This window comes from Gobio gobio (assembly GCF_949357685.1).
Source record: "Gobio gobio genome assembly, chromosome: 15".
Taxonomy (NCBI): domain Eukaryota; kingdom Metazoa; phylum Chordata; class Actinopteri; order Cypriniformes; family Gobionidae; genus Gobio; species Gobio gobio.
Genome location: NC_137108.1, coordinates 22,612,412 through 22,631,771, shown reverse-complemented (window position 1 = coordinate 22,631,771; position 19,360 = coordinate 22,612,412). Strand labels below are relative to the sequence as shown.

At 37.3% G+C, this 19,360-nt stretch overlaps 1 protein-coding gene across 2 annotated transcripts in view; it reads left to right on the top strand.

The window, feature by feature from the left end:
- deptor (DEP domain containing MTOR-interacting protein) overlaps nucleotides 1-19,360 on the top strand; it is a gene marked incomplete at its 5' end in the record, with an annotated part of 48,604 nt that overhangs the window by 3,236 nt on the left and 26,008 nt on the right. For both annotated transcript variants that reach the window (XM_079836719.1, XM_079836718.1), the window contains 3 exons: nucleotides 4,252-4,430; nucleotides 7,032-7,155; nucleotides 12,311-12,489. In XM_079836719.1, the coding sequence (XP_079692845.1) occupies nucleotides 4,252-4,430; nucleotides 7,032-7,155; nucleotides 12,311-12,489 (482 nt within the window). The remainder of the gene's footprint in view (nucleotides 1-4,251; nucleotides 4,431-7,031; nucleotides 7,156-12,310; nucleotides 12,490-19,360) is intronic.

Below are 19,360 nucleotides of genomic sequence, written 5' to 3'. Positions count from 1 at the left end.
TAAATATATGTGTAAACCAAGACTTTAAAGCTACACTGTGTGATATTTTCCCCCATCTAGCGGTGAAAAGGTAAATGACCATCCAGTGAATATTTGTTTCTGTTCCTCTCAATTCCAATTTCGTTTTAACTCCTACGGTAGCCGATTTAGTCCAAGATTAACATGGCTTCCAGTTCGACCTCGTCCACATTCGACACAGTGCCATCGAGTGTTAAAACGCGAAAGGCGAAGCTTGAATTTACGGGTATGTCCCTCTTTGGCTAATGTACTTTCAAGATGGAGGGGCAACATGGCGACCGGCATTCGAACCCCTCACCCGTATGTATTTTCAATGGCATATTATAAACTTACAAGAATACTTTATTACTTGAAAGAAGTAAATATACATTAATCAGCACATATATTTTTGAAAGAACTAAGTGTTTTTAGCTTAGAATAAACTAAAAAAGTTACACAGTGTAGCTTTAACAATGAAAAGCACGTTTCCTATATGTCCACCCACCCATTATCTAGACACTTGACCTATATAGGTTTGCGGGGCTCCTGTTGCCTATCCCAGCATTTCAGGCCATTAGCAGGGAAACAATGGATGGATGGATGGATGGTTGTTGGATGGGCAGTACTTTTACTATATATTTTTCTTAATAGGTCCAGAGAAATAAGGCAACTACACACGCACACACACTTGTGCATCTATCTTTATGAGGACATTCATTGACATAAAGCTCCTACCCTAACATTACCCATCACAACTAAGTGCCTGACCCAAACCCTTACCCTAAACCTACCCTTAACGTAATTATAACTTTGACCCTAAAACCCAGTCTTGACCCTCAAACAGGCCTAAATGGGTCTCAGAAAGTGAGGGCTGGCCAAAACGTCCTCAATTTACTCTCATTGTCCTCGCTCCGCTGGTCTAAAACTCAAACCGGTCTTCACAAAGAAAGTTGTACTAGTGTGTACACACACACACACACACACACACACATTTTTTTTATTTTTTTATTCTGGTTACGCATCAACCAACTCTTCAGAGTGTGAAGTTTTCAAGAAGTAGGAGTGTCCACCCTTTTATCAGTCATCAGGGAAAGTCTGATCTATCAGTTGGAGCCAGTTTTGTGACACACACATATTAATAAAAATCTTTTTGTTTGCAGTCGATCACGGCCTTGCTGAGTTTTAGCAACGTTTTTGTAATGTGACGGATTGGAGGACACAGCTATGAGCTCACAGCTTCTAGTCTCTGTCCTTTCCCTGACAACTGCTTTGTCCGCAGTGAACCGTGATAGTGAATGGAGTAGAAAGGTGTTTAGTCAATACATCTGATTAATGATTGCTGAATCACAGTACAGGACACCTTCATTTTTCCAGTGTTACTATAACCAAAAAACGTATTATTTACACGCTCAGCTGTTTTATTGAGCTCTCTACATGATGTCACATTCAATGTCCTGAATGTGTGTTGGTTTCAGGTGCATATAATAATAATGTTATTGAATCTCTAACAGACTCCCTGGAGGTGAAGACATCATTTGGTGGGCTAGAGAAAGATTTTATTTCCCAGTTGTGTGGGAAAATCAGTACCACAGAACTGCTCCTGTTATTGTAGGTCACGGTGAACCAGTTTTATCTGCCCATTGCTGGTATCACTTCCATTTTTCTATGTACAGCTGACTCAGGTTTGTATAATCAGTAATCAGGCAGTGACAGCAGGCCCACATTTTACCCTGTCCCAGCTCAGGTGTACCTGACTCAGGTATCGGGTCATCAGGTTAGCTTGAAGTTTGCTGTCGGTAGTCAGAACAGCGTTTAGTCAAAGTCCTTCTAAGGCAAGTCATTTCACTCAGCGGCCATCTTTAAAGCGCCTCTCGGGCGGCTATTTGAGTCATGCAAGTACAGATGTTCATCAAGCTTCTGATTAAATTTCATATTTGAAATAACCAATGAAATCAGACCAAAAAATGTCTCAAATTTGGTTTCTAAATGCTCAAATCATGAAAAAAACCCTGCATTTTCAGGCTGGACTTTCCAATGCAAATGTTCAGTCATAAGTTCTGATTCATTAACTTGGCAATTGGTTCTTTTATTTAGAAGGCGGGACTTATTCTGTCATATTGAGCATTGCACTTTCTCCCATTCATTGTAATAGACTTTATGCGCCAGAGAAACAAGCACACAGCCATCTTTATAATTTTGTCTAGTTGAACTTCAGTTTTTGCGGTAGCTTTGTATATTTCTATGGCATCGCTGTCAAAGAGTAATTCACTGGTGGATTTACTTATTGTAGAATTAACGAACATAACATAACATGAGCATTGTAACGTTTGAAGCGGATTTTATAACAAATGTCAGTATATCGGGAAGATTTTAAAACAAGCGATTCATTCATAAATCCGTAAGAATCAGCAAGGGGTTCCAAAAAATATGGAAGTGTTTACTTAATATTGATAGCCAAAATAATAGTAGTTTTTTTTATTACATTTTTAGAAATATAATAAAAATATTAGATCAAATAGTGGCTAAAGCCAATTATTGTAGAGTTAACATTGTCCAACAGCGGATGTAGTTTCTCACTCTCACACATCAATACAGGTTTATTTTTATAGGGTTTTCATTTAGTTTTTATTTTATTCATTTTAGTTTTCATTAGTTATTTTCATTTCATCTATTGCTTTAGTTTAGTTTTCAAGTTTCTGTCAATGTAGTTTTTTAGTAATTTAGAGCTACCAAAATAATAATGTAATTTAATTTAAGATAAATGTAATGGTGTAATTTAAATATGTTTAACAGCTTTAAATTCATCAGCATAATCTAGTGTTACTGCTATAGTCGTATTTTCATGTTTATGCAGATTAGGTGTAAGAATTTCAAGTTTTATATTACATCATGTGTCAAAAACTAAAAATAATTTGTGACCATTTGTATTTTATTTTAATAGCATTGATTGGTGTCATAAAAATGTATTTTTAGTTTAGATTCCATTTTTTTCAAGTCGTGCTAAGTCATCGGTTTATATTTCAATTTTAGTTTTATTTTCCTTAATGATAACAGCACTGCATCTAAAAAATAAGAACCGGATGTGTAACATGAAATGATCTATACAAAAAATGAAATGATCGCTTGCCATTGGAAAACACTAGTCGTAGCTGTCATTTCACTCAGGCTATTATGGTAATGTTCTATCACATGTCTCACATTGCTCTGTTGTTCGGTGTCAGAAAGTGCCAAAGTGCACTTTAATAGTGTGACCTACTAGCTGCATGCTGCTTTAGTCATGTGAGTCTTTGTTACAGGGTGTTTAGTTACTTGTCAACCCCATGCCGTTGTGTCAACTGCTGTATGACTGCTTGTTGCTGATAATATATAATTCAGAATATGTAGCTATCAGTGTTAGAACAAGATATGATGGAAACTTCCACTGGCACTTATGGAGAGCATAAACTTTGCCAGCACACTTTTTATGGGTTACTGTAGTTTATTCTTTTGGTTGTAAGCAAACTAAAATATGTGTTCCAGCAGCTCTTAAAAACATAGTTCACCTACAAATGAAAATTCTGTTATTATTTACAGACCTATGTCATTCCAAATTTGTATGACTTTCTTTCTTCTGTGAAAAACACACTAACCAAAAAATATATTTTGAATGTTACAATTGTTTTTGGTCCATACAATGAAAGTCGACAACATTTTGGACCCCATAGCCTTTCATTGTATAGAGAGAGAGACAGAAAAAACAACAACCACACATTTTCAGAATATCCTCTTGTGTGCCCAGATGTCATAAATTCTATAATCTAACACAGAGGATTAAGTGAAAGGTGCAATAAAGCTATTGCATAAGATCAAATGATAATAATAAAGAATACAATTAGACAATTAAAATTTAGTCATGATGATAACTGTTCATAAGCCACATGTGGGTACTTGTGGGTATTTCACTTTGAAACTCTCATAAGGTTGGTCTAATTACATTACACATTTAAAGTGTAGGTGAACTGGAATATGAATCTTAATGTTATAATCTGCTCTATAGAACTTTTGTACTTTTTAAGACAAATCAGGAAGTTATTTTAGGCTGAACCTTCATGGATTGACCCAGGAAAGTTATAGCTGTGTAAATGTAGGTATTGAGGTCAGTTTTAAAAAGTGTGTCGTGATGTTACTGGTTTTTGTGTTGCAGGTTATTTAATGCTGGTTGCTGGATGGAGAATTCACACCGAATTCTGGTCTGATTTATTTCTTGTTTTCCAGGCTGCGACTCCACGAGAGTAAGGTGATCAAAGACAGAAGGCATCATCTCCGCACCTACCCGAACTGCTTTGTAGCTAAGGAGATTCTTGATTGGCTAATTGAGCACAAAGAAGCATCTGACAGAGATACTGCCATCACGATCATGCAGAAACTTCTTGATCAGAGCATCATTCACCATGGTGAGTTTGTCCAACACAGACTTGAATTCCTATATTTGTATTCCACAATATTAATGGGAACATTAACCCAAAATCGAATGTCCTGTCATTAATAATTACTAGGACTGGGAGGGTACACCTATCTCCCGATTCGATACTATCACGATACTTGGGTGCCAATACGATATGTAAAAGTTGAATGATACACTTATACATGATGGTGCAGGTCGTATATCCGTAGATGTCTCTCCGGCCGCCATTTTTCACTTTCTCGTGTTCTCTATTAAGAGATATGACATTATGTAATACTCACCGATACAACACATATCGCCCTCTCAGGGCTCAATGCTAAAGATTTGTCGGTAACACTTTACATTAAGGTTCCCTTTGTAAAGGGTTCATAGAGGTGTTTTTAAATGACTAATAACTCATTTACAAATGCATTATAAATCATTGATAAGCAGTTGAATACTGCATGAATAAAAAGGATAGTGAGCCGTTTTAACTTGCGTGTTATAAATGCTTAATAAATGTATTTATTCACAGTTCCCTACCAAAAGTTACTCCCTATGATATTACACAAAAAGCTCATTATGCCTATCAACTTCTTGTTAATCAAAATTAAATTATCAAATGTTATTTTGGAGAAAAAAAAACGAGCACAATAACTTGATGAGATATTAATATTACATATTTTAATTCCAATATTAGTGACTTGTGAACCTTAGTGTAAACATGTGAACCAATTATTAATGAGTTACAAACATTAATAACCTGTGAAAGTGAACTTTAATGTAAAGTGAACACATGTGAATCCTGTAACTCATTAATAAATGGTTCACATGCTTTCACTTTACATTAAGGTTCACTTTCACAGGTTATTAATGTTTGTAACTCATTAATAAATGGTTGAGTTAAACAAGTGTTTATTAAGCATTTATAACATGTGAGTTAAAAATGGCTCACTATTTGGCAGGTATTGCGTTAAAGTCACCCTTTTTAGTCCTGCATTTATAACTGCTTATCAACGATTTATAATGCAATTGTAAATTAGTTATTAGTCATTTAAAAACACCTTTATGAACCCTTTACGAAGGGAACCTTAATGTAAAGTGTTACCGATTTTTCTACCAGTCGGGCCACCACAAAAAAGCAATAGCACAAATACAATAGAAACAAACTTACAAATAAATTAAACCCTGTTTTGTATGTTTTTAAAGTAAATCTAACAGTTATTTTCTGGTAGAGAAAATGAATAATCAAATGTAAAATAGCACTGCATAGTCTTCACTGTATAAATTTAAATATAGATTAATCCTTATTAAAGTTACAAAAGAGCAATGAGGGATTTTTTTTTCTTTGTCCTTTGTTGTTTAATTGACATTAAAACAAAGACAGCAGCAGGTTTATTAGGCAGCTGTCACTTTAAGAGCTGCACGGATCCAATATACTGTTACACATGTGTTTTATTTCTCAACTGTTCATGTTCACTTAAGATATAACAGACTATGTTTACTAGGATACTAGCAGAGAACGGCATTTTTTTCATGTAATTTTGTGTGAATATGTCCGTTCAAGCACAATAAGACTAGAAAGAGAGCTCAATTCAGTATTTGCACATTTGTCTGAGAAGCGGCTTTCTAGGCGCGTGCTTCAATTTCTCTTTTATTGTCACATATCATGTACACAAGTGTACTGGCAGTGAAATGCTTAGGTGCAAGTCTCTTTTACATGGCAGTACATAGATTAACAATATACATAATAACAATAACCACATTTATTAAAGTGCAGTGCATGGATGAGTGAGTTGTGCTACAAAGTGTTGCTACAGTTCAGAAGTCTAATCGCCTGTGCAAAAAAACTGTCGCGTAGTCTACTGGTCCGGGCCCTAATACTCCGATACCGTCTACCAGACGGCAGCAGTGAAAGCAGATCATGGCCCGGATGGCTGGGCATTCAGCTAGTGCTTCAGATGCACTAGGCGCGTGCTCCCCCCCCAGCCCTATTAATTACTCATGTCATTCCAAACCTGTGTGAAGATTATCCTGGCTAATATTTTTATAAAAGCTCAAAAAAAGGAAAAGCTCCATCATGAAAGTGGTTCATAAGAATTGTGCGCTAAATTCTACGTGTTCTGAAGCCAATTTCTTCACATCAAATGCTGTTTTTTTTATCCTTTTGACTTGTGCAGTACATTTTGGAAGGTCAATGAATAACAGCTTAAATTTCAGTCATTATGACAGATCATAACATCATATGGACCACTTTTGTTATACTTTTAGGATGTTTTTGTCATTTTGGCAAGGCCCAGTCCCCATTCACTTTCATTATATGGAAAAGATCGGCCAAGATATTCAGAACTTCACCTTTTTTACATGGAAGAATAAAAACTCATACAGGTTTGAAACAACATGAGGTTGAATAAATAATGACAGAAATGATCCCTTCAATATTTTATGTGCAAACATACAACAAAACATGATCTCAACTGTTACACTTTCGAGGAAAAAAGTGATCTTTAGACCATGACTTGTGCTTGTAGCAGTGTCTTTGTTAATTTGTTAACTTTTCAGCTGCACTTAACTTACAACAAACCTGTTTTGAATTTGTTTGTCCTCACAGTTTGTGACGAACACAAGGAGTTCAAAGATATGAAGCTGTTCTACCGTTTCAGGAAGGATGACGGAACCTTTCCGCTGGACAGTCAAGCCAAAGTTTTTATGAGAGGCCAACGGATATATGAGAAGTAAGCGCTTTCATACATCATTACAATTCTGGGAAGTTATTGAATTATTAATCGTTTACTATTTAATTTGTCTACTTAAATGTTAAACATGATCATGTTTTTACTTTTACTAGAGGTTGTTAAAGACCTTGCAAGGTAGTGTCCTCTCATACAGGACGTGAATGTGTTGTTTTTCATGTGTGACACAAGTCTGTACATATTGATTTTGAACATATGGTGCCCGTCCGGTAAATCAACAGTGTCCATAGAAACACAGATTTCAAGCAGATCGAGCATGCTGTGTTCCTGCCGGATACGTTTACAAGAAGCTGCTCTACCTGCAAGTTGTTTGCTTGGAACAAAACCACACTATCTATAAAATTGCTATAAAGACAGAGAAAACACTTTCTTTAGGTTTACCTTTGGTGGATTTCTAGTTGATTTAAAATTAATTTGAATTATTTGTTTTGTTCTTGCCCCGAACTTGTCTTGTCTAAGCATGTTGTGTACTGCTATGCACTGTTTTGCATGACTCAACAATTAAACAGTTAAATCTTTTTTTATTATAATAATTTAGAAAGTAGCAAACAGACATGTTTTAAGAGAAATACAGGTAAGTAATGTAGTATTTTCAGAAGTAATAAGAAACATATTCAGGGCCAGATTTACTAACAACCCTCTTTTGGCTACTGTCAGAATTTAGACACGCTGTGAAAAATTAGCGCGTGAGCACAGTTATTTTTGCGGCTGACCTTATTGCATATGCATTTGTAGGAGTTTCCCTTTCAGATGCAAAATTTATGGGAGGAGAGTATTTAAATGAATCATGCAAGGTGATTTGCTAAGGTTTTCCCAAAAAACATGTCTTAAATCAGACGCTTATTTGCACTGTTCTTGGTAGATTGCGTTGGTCATTATGAAAATAATCCGGCTGCGTCTGTGTTCAATTTGCGGTCAGTAGATCATGCGCTGAAATTTCCACTCCCATCTCGCTTTTTTGGAATTGTGCTCTCACACTAATTTGCTCTATTTATTAAATCTGGCCCTTAAAGTCAAGTGGTACTGACTGTAGAGTCAAATAACATTCAGCTCCTCCTATTTGGAGCTCCAATAGAGACAGAGCGTATTTAGGCCACGCCCACACCGGTGGGGAAAACAATCTAACGCTCTCCATTGACTTTGCATTGCGTGAGGCTGCCTCCTTGTCATTTCGGGCTTATAACAAAAGACAGAACAATGTCTAAAAGCTGCTATGTGACAAAGTGTACAGCAAACAAGCTAAAAAACACAGAAATAAGGTTTTATAAGCTGTCGACCCAACAAAACGAGCGTTTAAGGAGACAAAAGTGGATAAAGGCAATAAAACGTGAAGCTTCAGCTGGAAGAATGGGTACATTTTGGGATCCTGACACTCAGTATGCCTCATATGCATACGTGTGCCGTAAACATTTTGTCACTGTTAAGTCAAATATCCAAATGTCAGTTTTATATATTATATTTCCGTTTGCCGATTACGTTCCCCTCAAGTAGCTGTAGTTCTCAGTGTAATATAACCTTTCACGCTCTGTCTCAATGGCCTGTATCCACTTTTATGTTCTTATAAGCTCGTTTTTTGGGTCAACAGCTTATAAAAACTTCTGGGTTTTTGGTTCTGGGTTTTGTTTAGCTTGTTTGCTGTACACTTTGTCACATATCGGCTTTTAGACATTGTTCTGTTTTTTGTTATAAGTCCGAAATGACAAGGAGGCCGCCTCACGCAATGCAAAGTCAATGCATCAAGTCAACTCTTTTCTTACAATGTCTGAAACGGTTCAATAAAGGATTTAATCTCTCACAACCCTTCCTTTCCCAGAGCATACTCTGCTTTGATTGGTCAGATGGCCCAGTCTATTGTGATTGGTCTATATATGAAAAGCCTCTTCCTCAGCACTTGCTACACAGTGATATGAACAGTAACAATGGCATCCGTTTTGTACCGTATCAATTTGAGCCTGATCCTTTGGACATGCAAAGTGGATTTGCTTTCGCAGTGCTGAAAACAGTGTCTTCACAACATGTCAGCAACTCGAACCAAACTCTTCCAGGCCTCAGCTACAACTACAGTATTTGAGGGAGAGTCAAAGTAGATATTGTTTGCGGGCAGCCAATGAAGACCATATGCTGGCATTATGCAAATTTGAAGTACGGCTGGAATTACTGACGACTGATCTTAAACAAATAAATATTGTAAATACTGTTGACCTCAGTCCTTTATTCTGGTTGTGCGTTGTCATAGACTGATTGGATTGTGAATTGTTACCTTTGCCCTGTAAAATAACTTCTGTTGAATCTCTATAAAAAGTCTTTTTGGTAGCATTTAGAGAAATATTCTCTGTTGGCCGAAGCAAGGTTAATCTGAGCCAAGAATGGTTAACCCATTTTTCAATAGCAGCTTGTGTTTGCTCTGTGATTATGACCAGGATGAGGCCGACGTAGCAGCGTGCTGTGTTGTATCGGAGACGTTTCTCTGCGAGCCGCCCTGCTCTTGCATAACAGGAAGATGCAGTCCAGCGGGAGACATCTGTCACACAAACCACCTTTTATGTGCTTTTATGTAATCACCATGCACACATTTGCGCTTGTGGTCAGTATTTGCAGACTTTGCTTTTAGGGAAGCTTGTTTGGTTTGCTTCCCATTATCGCTGAGGAGCTCACTCTGCTGATGGTGCATAAATATAAAATGTTTTTGAGAGTAAATGGTACTCTGTCTGACTACGGTTCGAGAACTACATAAGAAAATGGACAGGAATGTTTTGGGATCTGTCTCTAAGCAACCGTGATTAGCCTTTGTCAACTACCTTGGTATTTTTAATGCCTTCCTGGTGTTGTGGAAATTTAAAAAAAGGGTAGTTTGCCAGTGTTCTCGGTATATAGTGTGGGCTTGGGTTGCTAACACCAAATGTAAAAAAAGGAGTGTGGCCCCTTAAATAGCTTCAAGAACTTCCTGCTTCAGTGTTTATTCAGATTGTTCCCTTTTGTCCTAATGGAGGTCTTTGAGATGTCGAAAACATCTATTAGCATCTGGTTCCCTTTACTCACAGACGTCCACATAGAATTCAACTACTGTAAAATGCATGCCGAAAAAACAAAGAATGAATAATGCCTGTATTTAACGTTTTTTTTAGAAGGATTAATAATGCTCAAAGGAACTCCTGAAAATCACAGCGAGTGTTAAAATATAAGGATTTTTCCCACTTCCCCATGTAACATTTTAAATGGCCCTGCCCCCTAATTTTTTTTTACATGTTATCTTTTAGAAACTTACTTAGATTAATATACACCAATCAGGCATAACATTATGATGGGTCGATGGGCTGTTTTGGCAGCCCCATACGCAACAAACTGTGATGCACTGTGTATTCTGACACCTTTCTATCAGAACCAGCATTGACTTCTTGAGCAATTTGAGCTACAGTAGCTCGTCTGTTTGATCGGACCACATGGGCCATCCTTTGCTCCCCACGTGCACCCATGACCCTGTTGCCGGTTCACCACTGTTGCTTCCTTGGACCACTTTTGATAGATAAGAGATAATCAGTGTTATTCACCTCACCTGTTATGTTATTCCTGATTGGTGTATATATAATATAACATTATTTATATGTAATATATAATTAATAAATTCATATTGTAATACATTAATAACGTCTGTGTCACATGATCCATCAGAAATTATTCTTGAATAATTTATGACAGAATCTTCATTTTTGGGTAAACTAACTCTTTAATAGAAAGTTTTTAAAAAGGCATGTATTTGAAATAGAAATATATATATATATATATATATATATATATATATATATATATATATATATATATATATATATATATATATATATATATATATATATATATATATATATATATATATATATATATATATATATATATATATATATATATATATATATATATATATATATATATATATATATATATATATATATATATATATATATATATATATATATATATATATATATCATTATTGTCACTTTAGATCGATTTAACACAGTCCTGCTGAATAAAAGTAATACTTTTTGTTTAAAGGAAAAAGTATTAAAAAAAAAAACTCACTGACCTCAAACTTTTGAACGGTAGTGTACAAAAGTGTCAGCAGAATTAGACATTATCTTGCCTAATGGGGCAAATGACAGTTCCATCAGCTGGTCCAGAACTCTCTCACACTGGGACCGGACCATCAGGCCACCCTTATTTTTGAGCTCTGGCATTGTTTCTCCTGACTTGACAATACTGCAGCACTTAGCAATATTTAGACCGAGAAACATAACATCTGTCACAAACATACTATGCAATGAGATCTGTGGTTTTAATGTTAGCGGAGCATTCAGGATATGGTTTTAAATGGTGACCTGTTAACAGAATAGCAAGAAATGAAAGAATGATGATCAAAAAAAAAAGTAAAGGGGCTCAAAACTAGGTCACATCTTTTCTTGCCAAGGTCAGTCATTATTATATGATTGCTCAACTGCACACAGTTTGAAATCACTGTTTGCCTTGAAAGGCACAAGATAAACTGGATGTACAATGGCAAACATCTAATACGCAGGCTCATATTGCTGGCACAGCATGTTGACTGATAGGGAGTCATTTGTGCCCTTGTTTGGCCTATGTGGATGTTTGCTCAAGCTGTTTCAGCTGCATTTTCTTGTAGATTTTAACCTCACTGCCCTGCATTTGTAATATCTTCTCTGCATATGCTTTCATCAGAAATGATCAATTCTAAAATATTCCTGACATGTTGGGATAGGCAGCGAAAGTGTTTTTTTTCTTCAGTTGTTTCTTAGAAACTCACATTTTACTCTAAATACTTGTATCTCTTATGGTTGTGTGATGACAGCTAAACATCTAGCTTCTGTGGCGCACATGAAAGCGTTTGATTTTGACCCGTCAGGACCTGCCTTTAAATGGCAGAGAATGTTGCATTTCTTGAAAGTTCTGTTGCTCCTCTTTTGTCGACATGGGTATTTAGCTGCACTGATGAACTTCGACCTTATTTTGATGAAAATCGCTTCTCAAATCATGCTGTTTTGCGGTGAATGATCTCATAATTGAATACGTAATGAGTTTGACATTTTGACATGCTAAAATGTACACTCTACGTCTTGCTCTGCAGGTTGATGAACACTGATAACAACCTGCAGGAAACGCGTGAAGAGGAGGGTGTGACGTATGAGCGGACACTGGTGGCCTCAGAGTTTATAGACTGGCTCTTGCAGGAAGGTGAAATGCCCACCAGGGAGGAAGCCGAGCGGTTGGGACGCAGACTGCTGGAGCATGGCATCATTCAGCATGGTGAGCACATGGACGAAATATATGTACAATATACACCGATCAGGCGTAACATTATGACCGGCGAAGTGAATAACACTGATGATCTCTTCATCACGGCACCTGTTAGTGGGTGGATATATTAGGCAGCAAGTGAACAAATTTGATGTGTTAAAAGCAGCGAAAATGGTCAAGTGAAAGGATTTGAGGGAGTTTGACAAGGGCCAAATTGTGATGCCTAGATGACTCGGTCAGAGCATTTCCAAAACTGCAGCTCTTGTGATGTGTTCCCGGTCTGCAGTGGTCAGTATCCATCAAAAGTGGTCCAAGGAAGGAGCAGTGGTGAACCGGCGACAGGGTCATGGGCTGCCAAGGCTCATTGATGTACGTGGGGAGTTAGTGCTGGTTCTGATAGAAAGGTGTCAGAATACACAGTGCATCTCGGTTTGTTGCGTATGGGGCTGCATAGGTTATTTACAATAAGGATTGATATATCTATTCAAGGTGTGATGAAAATGTTATTACTTTTTACTTGATGGTTAAACTACATTTACATTTTTGTATTACATTTAATTTTAAACTTTTCTTGAAATGGTATCAAAGTTTGAAGCACTAAAATACACAAAATCTCATTTAGTCATGCACCTACTGAACCAAAGTCATAGATTGACATTGTTCTGACATAGAGAATACCAATACAAAATACATTGAATAAATCCAAATTTAAGTTGGTTTGCTGCATGAACTTAAAACTGCACATTTATCTGGCAATTGTTTTTGTAATGCATTGTCATGGTTCACTTTAGAGCATATATCTCTAGTAACTTCTGCAGCTTCAGGAATTCTTTAAATGCATCATTCTTTAAGAGTCATGACTTGACAGGAGGAAAGACTTTGATGGTTAGCAACAGATGGGCATACCTTTGACCAGGCAACAGGCAAACATAGTGACACACTAGAATGTATCTACACAAAAGGATTCACATGCACACACCCAATACAGACTTGCACTCACACACACACACACACACACACACACACACACACACACACACACACACACACACACACACACACACACACACACACACACACACACACACACACACACACACATAGACTCCTATAGAACGGGGCTATACCCTATAGTTCAGTCACACACACACACACAGTCACATGCACGGCAGCACAATCAGTGCCCTGTTGAGTCTGATACAGTGTCTTTGTTTGACAGCACCTTTCCTGTCTGATTTCTGCTGACTTTGAGAAATCTGCTAAAGGCATCGCAGGCTCCGCTTTTCCGCTCAACAGCACTCAAAAGCGTCACATTTTTTAAATTTCAGTATCAGCTAGGTACCGAAGTCGATACTTTGACAACACTAATGCCTACCAGATGCAATGTAAATGAAAAGGTAGGATTCAAACTTGCACATGGAGGTAGGATTCAGGATTGCACATTAATTGTCTCGTTCTCTGAAGGAGGGAACAGAGATGTACATCGGAACTGATCCAGTGGTTGATGTCAGACAGTGGCTGAATCAAAATCAGTTGGTGCTAAATCTTACAAAGACAGTCTCCATGTGTTTTTCTATTAAGAAACTTGATTTAAACGAAAGATTTAAAATTGACTTACAAAATGAAAATATTCACTCTGTTACAGAATTTAAATATCTTGGATTGGTCTTATGCCGCATTCCAGGCAACCCGTAACCCGTGTTTTTCCAACCTTCTACCCGTGAAAGTGCACTGGAACGGCAGTCAAACCTGTGACTTCCCACCCGTGAACTCGTACTAGATCGATGTACTCCCACTTACAAGCCCTGACGTCACATAGCCCGCAAAACAACAATGGCAACCCCAATGGATGCGGTGTTTATGGAAGTCGTACTCGTTATTTTACAAATAAAGTAAAATAAAAGGTATAACAGCTTCTCTTGCCTTATGCAGGGTTTTTTGTCCTCCGTTTCCCTCAAATAAGCAAGAAGTAAGCACCTTTGGCGATAGAATGATTGTAAATGAGCATAAGCCCCCTACGGTCCGCCATGCTTTGTTTACATTTAGCTATCACAATTCCTTGCACTCAGGCAGTTTGGCGTGACTTTGCCTGGAACGCTACAAAGTCGTGAGTCGTGGTTTGAAGTCGTGACTTATGGGCTCAAAGACCTGCCTGGAACGCAGCATAAGTGTCATAAATGCCCGGTGTGTTTGTGGACTCTTTTGTTATTTCCTGTCTTGCGCCATATGTTGTAGTCCTTTGTATTTTATTTTGCCGCAAGTGTAGTCTAGCAACTCTCGGTAGACCTCAGAGCTGGTAAAAACCAAACTCTGGTCAGGCCAATCACATCGTGTATAGAGTCGGTGGGCGGGCTTAACATAATGACGGGGCGGAGTTGCGGAGGTTCTTGGTGCTATAGGTAAACAAAGAAGCTGACGATCAGCGTCTTTCAAATCGGTTTTGGCCGCTACTCTGGAAGACTTGGAGTTAAGCTTTTCTTTGAGGAAAGAACAAAGAACGGCACTGAAGTCATTCGTAAGAAAGGAAGATGTATTCGGAGTTTAATCTATCAACTAACGTTAGCTCCGCTTCGGTTGGTTGTGGTGCTATCCAATTGCGTGCAGAGGGAATTTGACAGACAACCGTTTATCCCGCCCCTCGGATTGAGCCCTGTCAATGGTGAGTTTCCAGACCAAACATCTTGATGTGGGTCTGGCTTGTCAGGCTAAAGAAAATCTCTAAAATAATACAAAGCAATCTTAACTGTTTTAAACTATTCAGAAACTACATACCAAACCAGGCAGCCCTGCTGTACATGCATGTGATGGTTTTTTCACATATTTCATACTGCATGACAGTTTGAGCGCAAGCAGCTCCGTCTGCAACAAAACACATTGTATAATCACTCTATAATCAAGCAATAAAAATTATGGATGAAAAAACCCAATCCGTCATCATCACTGTCACATCCTCAATAAATATAATTTATTAAGCTTTGAAAACTTTAGTAATTTTATGTTTTCTAAAATAAATTTTCAAATGTATTCATAATTTAGCACCTGAGCAACTTCGTAAATGTATTCAAATACAGAACAGCAAAAGAGTTAATAGAAGCACTACAAATTATAACATAATAATACCATACTGCAGGACAAGCTTCGCTCAGACAGCCTTTTCTGTCAAGAGCTGTAAGCTATGGAATTCATTACCATCTGACATTAAGACTATATCTGACCTTAAAGGATTAGTTCACTTTTAAATAAACTCTTGCTGATAATTTACTCACCCCCATGTCATCCAAGATGTCCATGTCTTTCTTTCTGCAGTCGAAAAGAAATTGAGGGTTTTTGATGAAAACATTCCAGGATTTTTCTCCATATAATGGACTTCAATGGGCTCCAAACAGTTCAAGGTCCAAATGACAGTTTCAGTACAGCTTCAAATATGCTTTAAACAATACCAAACGATGAATAAGGGTCTTATCTAGCGAAACGATCAGTTTCTGCAAGAAACCGAGCAGTATTTTTGATATTATTTTACCTCTTATCAGACGAACGTGATAATCTCTGAGCTCCGCCATAACTTCCGCTAAGTGAGGTCAAAATACGAGCCTGGTCATAGATGTATACATAGATGCCTCATTAGCGCTTGCACGGATCAGTAGTATGAGGCATCTACGATCGATATATCTATGACCACGCTTGTATTTTGACCTCACTTAGCGAAAGTTATGGCTGAGCTCAGAGATGATCACGATTGCTTGTTTAGAGGTAAAATAATAGCATAAATACTGCTCGGTTTCTCGCAGAAACTGATCGTTTCGCTAGATAAGACCCTTATTCATCGTCTGGTATCATTTAAAGCCCTTTGAAGCTGTACTGAAACTGTCATTTGGACCTTGAACCGTTTGGAGCCCATTGAAGTCCATTATATGGAGAAAAATCGTGGAATGTTTTCATCAAAAACCTTAATTTCTTTTCGACTGCAGAAAGAAAGACATGGACATCTTGGATGACATGGGGGTGAGTAAATTATCAGCAAAAGTTTATTTAAAAGTTAACTAATCCTTTAAAAAGCTAACTTCTAGGCTTAAGTTGTGGCTAAAGACAAACCAAAACTGTAACCATTTTTAAATATTATAACTTTTTTGTTCTCTCTCTCTTTTTTTTGCGTGAGTGTGTGTGAGTGAGAGTATGTTTGAAGAAATGTGAATGTTTTATACTTTCATGTATGTGTTTTAATGTATTTAGAAAAGCCCACCCAGGTACAAGAGTTCAAAATTAGCATTAGCTATAAACTCTATATGCTGCGCATCAGTTGCAGTAATTGTATTGTAACTATGTTTGACTGCATTGTCCCTGTAAAATAAAAAATGCATTTAAGACCATATTTATCTAATTTAAGACTGTGCTTGCTAGGATACTTGACAAAGCGGACATTTTGGCATAAATTTGTGTGTCAAGCGAGCAAGAGAACACCGGCCATGCGCAGTCTCAGACTATTAGAAGTGGCATTCTGTGCGCATAAGTCCTGTGTGTCACACAGAGAGGTATGGTGTATACACAGTATATGACACACACTTCTCAAGAATCAACAGTCCTGTATTTCATTCTGTACATCATAACAGAGTCAGTCTGTCTATATTACATGAAGCAAAAATCACACCATAACTGAACAAAGGTTTGTGCCCTGACTTGAATTTAGCTGACACATTTGGATACAGTCAACATAGCAACACGCATAAGCAGATCCTATGAGGGCATCTTTGTTTTAAACCAACATATCAGTGAAAAAACTGGAGGTAAATTCATTTATTTTTTGCCTATGGTGGTAGGGGTGAAGATGAAAGGAGGGGAAAAAAAGCAGGCTTTCAGCCCCTCTGCTATTTTGCCACTTCTTAACCTTCAGCTGTCAACAGAGAGGCCCCCTGAAGTTGCGGAACTGCCTGAAAGTTGATGATTATGAATTGCACTGCACAGTGTTGAGAAGCGTGTGTAAATCTGTCTGTTGCCAGTGTGTTTCACGTCCAGCCAAAGTTGCACGGCACAGTTGTACGACGAATAAGCATGAAAAAGGACGATCATGTTTGCACGCACAAGCATATGAACTCATTCCCCTTGTCAGGGTGGAGACGGCATGTTCTCTGCTTTTGCTGCTTTTGCCTGTGGGTTGACTGCATGTGCTCGGCAGTCGGTTCAGTGTGTGGGACTTTTGTTTAGAAGGTCTCAAAAACACAGTGTTTAGAGAGCTCAGTGTGACAACACTATATGATCATTTTTTCATCTGATTTTATTGCAGAGTTATGAGTTGTGTCCATGAAACAATCATTATTGATTCATTTTGGATATCATTTCTACTGAAAAAAAAACATTGTTTTTACACATTCTATCAGTGTTATTGCAGTTCTTGTTCACTATATTTGCCACTATAAATGTGGGGTCTTTATTTACATCTGGTCACTTCATGCATTTTTAATGATCAGATAGCTATCCGATTTGTTAAAAAGGTTTCATTTACACTTGGCCGCACAAATGTGTCTCCACAAAACAAAAATAAATTCGATCTTCAATTCCCATGCTATATTGGGACCCACGAATAGACTTTTGTCCACTGTGGTGGACATTATATTTTAGTGAATTTCTCTGACACAGTCTGGATGTCCTGTAAAGAGCACATTCGGAGCTTTGCAGAGATACCCCAAATGTTTGGAGGTTTCACCAGGACAACAACTTCTTCTTGGTCTTTAAAAATGGCTGACATTAATATTTAGCACTCTTATGGAAATATGATAATAGTAATTATAATTTAAATCAAATTAATTTTCAAATTGTTTGTTATAAATCAACATCTCAGGAAAATGTTAAGGGGTTTCTAATCAAAATATGACTTTCTGTTACAAAACAGAGCATTGATTTCATAAATGTCCACTGTAGTGGACGCCAGGACTTAAATTATGTTTATCAGGCGTTTTGGAGACATAACAAGTGAATAGGGAAAGCAATTACATATCAATATTCCTATGAAATATTAGATATTATTATGAAAGTGTTGCCAATTATTAATCCCATTATTACACTTCCACCAAGAACGCATTAATATGCAAATTAGATGCAGTGTATAGATACAATTTATTGAATGGGAAAATCCAAGTATGGCCATTTTACCCACATATTTCATGAAGTAAAATGGTATATCAGTGCATTTCGTTATATCTTTCATAACATAGTTCAGAATCATCTTGAAACAAAGTTTGTTTAAAAACAATCCTGAAACCTAAAAATTGATTGGTGAATTAAAAATAAATCCCATTGTTTTTGCCTATACATGCAATTTCATGTCATTTTATTTTTTAAACAACTGAGTCCTGGTGTCAACTACAGAGGACATATGAATAAAATATAATTTTTCAAAAATTGTATTTATTTATTTGTTTCTTATGCTCTAAACAATGTAATGACATGAACAAATACTAAATTCAAAACACTTTTTTTTATGGGTCCCAGGAGCATATGCAAATTTCATTTGAGTTCAACGTCAACGAAAGCAACAGCTCTGAGCTGTGTTTTAATTGTCATCAGCTAATTTCGAGATCAAATACCACATAAGAACTGCATCAGCACCGTTAACTTGCTGCTTCTCAGGATGCGATGCCAAACTTTCAGTTTCATTTGCACCAGTTTGTACATCGGCTTGCTGGAGAGATACTCGGCGACTCATCTGCGGTGAGCCACATCTGTGGCGAATAACTGTTGCAGTATTGCTGTGATATCTGGCTATTGGGAGCTGGTATAACACGCTCTGAAACCTTTGTTTTTACCATTTTGGAAGGAGTCAAATTTACATATGTGGCTTCAACAACCAGATATGTGGCTTCAACAACCAGATGCAACAACCATGGTT